Below are 9,077 nucleotides of genomic sequence, written 5' to 3'. Positions count from 1 at the left end.
GCGCTATTACACTACCGGTGTGTTGGTATTAAATGCAAAGCAGTGGGTCTGATGGGGGCAGCTGCTCAGTTGCTTGCAGAACTACAGAATCTAAAGCCTTGTTCACACTGGCAATTTTTTTTGCATATCCTTTTCGAATCTTGCTGTCTGAACAGCCAAAAAGCACATGGAATCGGATATTTCAATACAAAATCTGAATCCTGGCCATGCAACGGATAAATCAGGTTTATTATAAGTGGTTTTTAGACTGATATCTGGCATATCTTGTTGCTTGCTTGCTAGCTAACTTGCTTGTTAATTAGTGAATGTGCTTAACATATAACCTAGCTAGCTAGTTGAGGCTTTAAAAGTGTTCTTACACTACACTCTTTGAAAAAAATAAGCTACACTATATATACAAAAGTATGTGGACACCCTTCAAATTAGTGGATTCGGCTATTTCAGCCACACCCGTTGCTGACAGGTGTATAAAATCGAGCACACAGCCATGCAATCTCCATAGTTGGATCTGACTCTCAGATCCACCTCTACGCAGACGACACCATTTTGTATACATCTGGCCCTTCATTGGACACTGTGTTAACAAACCTCCAAACGAGCTTCAATGCCATACAGCACTCCTTCTGTAGCCTCCAACTGCTCTTAAACTAAATGCATGCTCTTCAATCGAACGCTGCTTGCACCCGCCCACCCGACTAGAATCACTACTCTCGGCTGGTCTGATTTAGAATATGTGGACAACTACAAATACCTAGGTGTCTGGTTAGACCGTAAACTCTCCTTCCAGACTCACATCGAGCATCTCCAATCCAAAGTTAAATCTAGAATTGGCTTCCTATTTCGCAACAAAGCCTTCTTCACTCATGCTGCCAAACATGCCCTCGTAAAACTGACTATCCTACCGATCCTTGACTTCGGCGATGTCATTTACAAAATAGCCTCCAACACTCTACTCAGCAAATTGGATGTAGTCTATCACAGTGCCATCTGTTTTGTCACCAAAGCCCCATATACTACCCACCATTGTGACCTGTACGCTCTCGTTGGCTGGCCCTCACTACATATTCGTCGCCAAACCCACTGGCTCCAGGTCATCTATAAATCACTGCTAGGCAAATCTCCGCCTTATCTTAGCTCATTGGTCACCATAGCAACACCTAGCTCATTGGTCACCATAGCAACACCCACCCCTAGTATGCACTCCAGCAGGTATATCTCACTGGTCATCCCCAAAGCCAACACCTCCTTTGGCTGCCATTCCTTCCAATTCTCTGCCGCCAATGACTGGAACGAACTGCAAAAATCTCTGAAGCTGGAGACTTATAACTCCCTCACTAACTTTAAGAATCAGTTGTCAGAGCAGTTTACCGATCACTGCACCTGTTCACAGCCAATCTGTAATTAGCCCACCCAACTACCTCATCCCCATATTGTTATTTATTTTGCTCATTTGCACCGCAGTATCTCTATTTGCACATCATCTTCTACACATCTATCATTCCAGTGTTAATACTAAATTGTAATTATTTTGCACTATGGCCTATTTATTGCCTTAGTTCCATAACTTACTACATTTGCACACACTGTATATAGATTTTCTATTGCGTTATTGACTGTACGTTGTGTTTATCCCATATGTAACTCTGTGTTGTTGTTGTTTTTATCGCACTGCTTTGCTTTATCTTGGCCAGGTCGCAGTTGTAAATGAGAACTTGTTCTCAACTGGCTTACCTGGTTAAATAAAGGTGAAATACATTTTAAGAAATAGACAAAAATTGGCAGTAGAATGGCCTTACTGAAGAGCTCAGTGACTGTCAACGTGGCACCGTCATAGGATGACACCTTTCCAACAAGTCAGTTCATCAAATTTCTGCCCTGCTAGAGCTGCCCCGGTCAACTGCAAGTGCTGTTATTGTGAAATGGAAACGTCTAGGAGCAACAACGTAAAAATCGTCTGTCCTTGGTTGCAATACTCACTACCGAGTTCCAAACTGCCTCTAGAAGCAACATCAGCACAATAACTGTTCGTAGGGAGCTTCATGAAATGGCTTTCCATGACCGAGCAGCCTCACACAAGCTTAAGATCACCATGCGCAATGCCAAGCGTCGGCTGGAGTGGTGTAAAGCTCACCGCCATTGGACTCTGGAGCAGTGGAAACGTGTTCTCTGGAGTGATGAATCACGCTTTACCATCTGGCAGTCTGATGGACGAATCTGGGTTTGGCAGATGCCAGGAGTAAGCTACCGGCCCGAATGCATAGTGCCAACTGTAAAGTCTGGTGGAGGAGGAACAGTGGTCTGGGGCTGTTTTTCAATTTGTGAATCGGAGGTGCCGGAACAAAAACTGAGCACTAGAAGGGGGTGACCTGGGGAGCTCTGAGGTACCAGAAAATCACCTTTATATTAAAGCATTGCATGCATATCATTACATTTTCATAGTGGTCTAGACTAGAGCAGTAGAGTAGAGGCACTTGCAGATTGATTTTTGTAGCCTAGGGCCCGAAAAAATGTGGCCTTTTATAAACGCATTTCATGCAATTCTATGTAATTTTGACATGACTGGAGACTGTAGCCGAATATTTTGTAATACCTCACCAATGGTTTAAATGTCAGGCTATTTTGACATTGACAAACTGAGAATATGAGATCATTAAAAACGACCTCGTCTTGAATCCATCAATAGCATAGGTTTAGGTGTGTGGAGGAGACACATATTGTACAATATGAGGAGGAAATTATAGTCCTAAAAAAGCTTTCCAGTTTCAATGACTCAACCAATGATGCGCAGCTCACTATCTCTCTCGGTTTAGTTTGTAATAATAATATGCCATTTAGCAGACGCTTTTATCCAAAGCGACTTACAGTCATGCGTGCATACATTTTTGTGTATGGGTGGTCCCGGGGATCGAACCCACTACCTTGGCGTTACAAGCGCCGTGCTCTACCAGTTGAGCTACAGAGGACCACAAGCGTCGTAAAACAATGTAAAAACAATGCTGTTCACTCAGTAGGCCTATTTGGAAGTTGATACAATACAGAGAGATACGTATTTTTGTTTCAGCAGGAGGCATTTGCCTTCAAACCTGTGCTATCCCATGACTGTATTTGAAATATTGAGAAAGGCCTGTTTTGGCTGCATGCTGTTCACTGACAGATTTACCACGCGTTCCCGACTGTAGGCAATGCCTTGTGACTGGGCTACACACAATCCAAGCTAGGCAAAAACAAAACCTATTGATCATCGGTGGATAAATTATAGGCCTACTCCTGGTGTAGTATTCTGAATTATTTCATTTATTTCTGAACAGATGGCAGTAATTCTATAACTTTGGCAAATGTATTTCAATTTATCAGCGGTGCTGCAGCACCACCAGCACCCTTCCCATGGTTATGATTCTATAAGAAAATGATTACGAACAACTCTGGAGAGATGGTATTTGCAGGCTCATGTCTATCAGAGCAGAGAGAGGGAAAGAGATCATAGAAAGTGAATCTCATTCTGGTTCTGAGAGAGATACAGGCACACTTCTCTCTCCCACCACTGCAACTGCCAGGAGTTGGTCTCTAGGGTACAATGTTGCACAAATCATAAACCCGGGCTGGCCCAACCCGAATCAATTCTTAGAATATCTAAGTTTTCACATAGGCTACGTTTTTTTTAGGGTGCAGGAGAATTACAGAGGAGGCAACTCTGATCGCTTTTATTCAAATATCTACATTGAAAATTATGTTTGATGCCACGAGAGGTACCGGATCCTGGCAAATAGGTTCCGGAAAGAAACAGTCCAAAACTTAGAGGTGCTGGATCCTGTTCCGGCAGGATCCGGCTCAAATTAAGCACTGAGTGAAGGGAAATCTTAACGCTACAGCATACAATGACATTCTAGAAGATTCTGTGCTTCCAACTTTGTGGCAACAGTTTGGGGAAGCCCCTTTCCTGTTTCAGCATGACAATGCCCCTGTGCACAAAGAGAGGTCCATACAGAAATGGTTTGTCGAGTTCGGTGTGGAAGAACTTGACTGGCCTGCGCAGAGCTCTGACCTCAACCCCAGCGAATGCCTTTGGGATGAATTGGAACACGGACTGCGAGCCGGGCCTAATTGCCCAACATCAGTGCCCGACCTCACTAATGCTCTTGTGGCTGAATGGAAGCAAGTCCCCGCAGCAATGTTCCAAAATCTAGTGGAAAGCCTTCCCAGAAGAGTGGAGGCTGTTATAGCAGCAAAGGGGGGACCAACTCTATATTAATACCCATGATTTTGGAATGAGATGTTCGACGAACAGGTGTCAACATACTTTTGGTCATGTAGTGTATCTAGAACCTAAAAGGGTTCTTTGGCTGTCCCTATTGAAAACCCCTTTTTGGTTCCAGGTAGAACCCTTTTGGGTTCCATGTAGAACCCTTTCCACAGAGGGTTCTACATGAAACCCAAAATGGTTCTATGTGGAACCAAAAAGGGTTCAGCCAATGAACCCTTTTGGAACCCTTTTTTCTAAGAGTGTATGATTTTGAACATTCAAAGCAACTGAAAAATGTCCATGGCAGGCATTGTTGTTACCGACCATAGCTTTCTACCCGACTTCTGAGTGATGGAAAGCAGGAACTACAGCCTACACCACTACGCACACATCCGTCATTACTATAACAACTAGCGTAGCAATGTCAGCAATTGACTGCTGTCTGAACACACACAAATCTGATTTTGTCACTTGTAACTTGCTGTTTGGACCGTCAGTATTCCAAAATGCATAAAAATATAAAAATAATGATTTGAGGCCTGCAGTTTGAACAAGGCAAGTGCTTTTAATACCAAATCTATGCCACCATATAAAGATGCCCTCCTTGATTGATAAAATCAAATGAATCATTATCATCAAGACCAGTGAACTGTTTGGCACTCCTTCACAGAATATGTAGTTTGGCACTCCTTCACAGACAGACACACTTCTTTGTCATGTGGAATAGGGAATCTTGTCAGTTCTACAGCAGACCTTCCTCCAGCACAAAGGTCAATGCCAGGCGCTAAGGATGGATTAGAGTTGAGGATAGGTTAGGATAGTTGACTGCAAATATTTATACGTACAATACACATGAATACATTTGAATAATAGATATTAAGATGGCAGTGAGTCTAGCCAACAGCACATTCTGACATTTCAGCTCTAATTCATTCATGTATTGGCCCAATTTAATACAATAGCCTCGATTTTCAATATTTATTACCATCACCTGTCTTGTCCTGAACTACTAAAGTGTATTAGTCTGTCGTGACACCAATTAACATATTTGTTTCTGGGTGCCGTGATCACAAGTTTATTGTCCACTTGACTTACAATCAAATATTCCAAAACACCAATGCCATTGTGCACTTGCTGATCTAATTAGCTGGCAATGGCATATGGATGATATGATGATGATATGCAGCTGTAAGGTGAGAAGTTATTCAGCGCAGGTTCCCACATATACCTGTAGTAACGCACCTGATGCCCCAGGCCTTGCTTTATGTGCCTGTCACTATCAATCACTACAACGTTGTGTGTGTGTGTGTCCGCCCTCTGATGATGAATACCTGACATATCAAGCTGTCCTGGTCATGTCTGATTCATACAGGCAGCTCTGCCTCTAAAAGCACTGATCCATATGTTACTTATTGGGTTTGAACCCGGGTTGCCTGCATGCCCCAAGACTTTGACACACCCTTCACACACAACAGACACATGTCACATAGTTCCCCCTTAACAGCTCCTTTATTCCGGTCTCCAACATTATTCACATAATTAAAAAAGAAAAACAAATAAGTGCTGAAAGATTAAAATCACACAATTCTTAAACACAAGATAAAGACAGATTCATTAAATAGAAGAGCGTAGTACTCTGTATACCAACGTGTATCATCATTACTCAAAACATGAACAGATTGGGAAAGTACTTCACCAAAAGAGGTCTTGTTGAGACAATGATATTCAGAAGAGTTAGTTGGCTAAAGTACACACAAATCATGGGACCAGGCTAATCAGAAAGTGCTTCTCCAGTTTTAGTCTTCGACTGTGAAGTGGAACATTCTTACAGTGCGTTCAGCAGTGAGCATCACCCAGGCTGACTCCTGCCCAGAGCTATACTGCATACAGTCGTATACCCTTTTCAAACTACTGAGCCAAATCAAGCTGTACTGGGCTGGCCTGGTTACGCATCCACCATAGTTGCTGGAGCCTTGTTGGAAAGGACAATATGAAAAGGAAATATGCTAGTCAGCACAGTACTGTTCGGGTCGGCCCTATAGTGTGAAGCAGGCACTGGGTTCTCCAATTCTGATCTTAGAGAGCTGCTGGGTGTGCAGGCTTTTGTTCAGACCTACGTTAACAGCACAGTACACCCAGTAGCTCTCCAGGACAAACGTTATAGACCCCTGACAGTCTCCATGGGGATGTGTGTGAAGAATGTGACAGTCCTGCCTAAGTCTAAAGCTATGTCCAAAATGGCACCCTATTACTTTTATAGCAGGGCTCCAAAAGTATTCCACTATAGAGGGAATAGGGTACCATTTCAGACTGGCACTAGTAGTGAGATAGAATCGTGATAAGGCTTGCAAGGTGAACCATCTAATGTAAGGCTCTTACAGAGCAGAACAGCATTATATTGTAATACAGACTATTTGAACAGAGCTCTTTGACCTGCATTGTTGTCACTCGGAGCATAAGAATTTCACTGTACCCTGCGATTACATCTGCGACCCTGTGCATGGGACTAATAAACTCTGATTTGATTTGATAAATGTTCACATACTTTGTTGCATTTTAGACAACCCGCCGGTAAAGGTCTCCAAGCCCCCCGAATACCAAGCAAACACACAACAGGGCGACATCTTCTGTCCTCTTACCAGCTCTCACACAGCTTCCTCTAACCAGATTTCACAGTGAACAACACTACTAGTCAGGTGGTCCAGTCTGTTGCTGCTTTAGCCAACTCCTCTCTGAGTTCCTTAATTGTCACACAAAATGTGTATGGCTTGACAATAATAGAAGAGTTTGCTACCTTCATTATGGGACCAGGCTAAAAGATTGGGCTACAGCATATTCAACATGGGACCAGGCTAAATCATTGCAAAGAACCCAACAACAAACAAAGGTAACATTTCAAATAGAGTAGCCATTTTATCCAAAATAATCTAGGAACTAATAATCATGAGCTGTGCCTATACACATTGTTTATGTTAGATCCATAAAAATTGTGCTGCCTTCTCATAGACAACATAGAATGAGGTTCTACTGATTGGTCTCACACTCTAATGTGGTGCTGAAGGTTCATAACCCCACACAACTATCTCACAGTTTTACAGCTATATCAGTTTAAGGCCTAAAGATTGAGATTAATCTGTGTTTGAGTGTGTGCGCGTGCGTGTGTGTGTGTGCGTGTGTTATGGGACTCTGCCGCTGGTCCTGTTTATTTTCCAGTAGAATCTCAGATGATCTAGGATGAATTAGTCAGCAAGTTGCTGAGAACTGCAACCAGAAAAGGACAGGCTGGATTAACCACAGACAAACACAACACCGGCAGACTAGTGGGTGATTTATTAAGACATTACGTACCCTGGGGATCCGACTGGGTCACAGCCTCCTCCTTAGGGGCACTCTCTACGTCCCCTGACGGAGAGACAGGGAATTAATTAATCTCTCTCTCTCTCTCTCTCTCTCTCTCTCTCTCTCTCTCTCTCTCTCTCTCTCTCTCTCTCTCTCTCTCTCTCTCTCTCTCTCTCTCTCTCTCTCTCTCTCTCTCTCTCTCTCTCTCTCTCTCTCTCTCTCTCTCTCTCTCTCTCTCTCTCTCTCTCTCTCTCTCTCACTCTCTGTGTGTGTGTGTGAGTATAGCTACATTAGCAGGCTGTACATTATGTAGTTGATGGTATCTCACCTCCACTGTTCTTGAAACAGAGCTTCTTCTTCTGATAGGCGAAGTATCCGGTGGCAGCTCCAACGATCGCCACGCCGATAGCACACAGAATGCCCACAACCGAGCCAGAGCTAGCCGCTATAGAGACAACAGTACACTGGTTATAACACTGCCTTTAATGCATGGTTCTATTAGGTGGTTTTGTACAGTATTTTCACAGCAGATATGCAATACTGTATTTCGTAACAAGTAGTGCAGTGTGATGCTGTTTCATTCATTCACACATAAAGAAAAGTTTGTTCATCAAATGTATTTATTCATTAGATTGATTGATTTCTTTTCATGTTATGTTTGATGTGAAGGGGAGCAACAAAAACTGCACTGTAGTGTAATTCAGAGAAGTTTATCATGTGATGTCATGTGTGTATAGATCTACATGGCTTGTGTCTGTGTATAGATGTACATAGTTGAATTATTAAGCGGGAAAACAGCTTCTCTGTCCTATTGGACTATTAATACTAGGGGTCATATAGAGCCTGGAGCTGTATCTGTCATCACTCTGTAATACACACAGAGACGGAGGACAGCGAAAGAGAGGGAGACATAGGGAGCGAGAAAGCGACAGAGAGGGAGAGAGAGAGAGAGAGAGAGAGACAGAGAGGAACGTGCTAAGTAGTGTCTCAGAGGACACCGTGTCCCTGCGATGAGCAGAGTTGACACACACGCACACACACACCTACACACATGCATGCAGACACACACACACACATCCAAACACACACACATACATGGTGGAAATGGAATGTGGGGGAGAGAACCCTCTGAGACAAGAAGGGACAGGTAAGACACACACATTGCACAGTATTGACACATCCAGAACACACTCAAGGGGAGAAAAAGACAGAGAGGGAGGGAGCAGGACTTACCTTGCGCTTCCGCTGCGCCTGTTCAGAAGAGAATAGAAAGAAACACACAATTATTTACATAACACACACACAACTAAAACACACCCACACTAACACACCCACGATTATTCACATAATATATCATTAAGGGAAGCAAGGCTCTTACCGTCTGCTTCTGCGGTATGGGCTGGAAAGAGGGGGGGAGAGTGTTATTCAAACCCAGTCTGTGATGTAGTTGATGCCCTGAGGCTATTACTGCTATAGAGTTTCTGCTCTAACCAGTTCG

General features: G+C 43.3%; 1 protein-coding gene across 5 annotated transcripts in view; it reads right to left on the bottom strand.

Annotated features, from left to right (window-relative positions):
• Positions 1–4,827: 4,827 nt before the first annotated feature.
• Positions 4,828–9,077, bottom strand: part of LOC121571734 (skin secretory protein xP2-like) — a 31,397-nt gene continuing 27,147 nt past the window's right edge. The window contains exons 5-9 of one of the 5 annotated variants that reach the window (XM_041883379.1): positions 8,958–8,978; positions 8,813–8,830; positions 7,908–8,024; positions 7,589–7,642; positions 4,828–5,024 (exon numbers count right to left, since the gene is read on the bottom strand). In XM_041883379.1, the coding sequence (XP_041739313.1) occupies positions 4,876–5,024; positions 7,589–7,642; positions 7,908–8,024; positions 8,813–8,830; positions 8,958–8,978 (359 nt within the window). In that variant the 3' untranslated portion in view covers positions 4,828–4,875. Of the gene's footprint in view, positions 5,025–5,725; positions 7,502–7,588; positions 7,643–7,907; positions 8,025–8,812; positions 8,831–8,957; positions 8,979–9,077 lie in introns of those variants that run through there. The other 4 variants (XM_041883380.1, XM_041883382.2, XM_041883384.2 and 1 more) reach the window with 4 other exon arrangements.

Source organism: Coregonus clupeaformis, chromosome 29, assembly GCF_020615455.1.
Source record: "Coregonus clupeaformis isolate EN_2021a chromosome 29, ASM2061545v1, whole genome shotgun sequence".
Taxonomy (NCBI): Eukaryota; Metazoa; Chordata; class Actinopteri; order Salmoniformes; family Salmonidae; genus Coregonus; species Coregonus clupeaformis.
The sequence above is the reverse complement of the archived record's forward strand: the minus strand, read 5'-3'. Positions and strand labels throughout refer to the sequence as shown.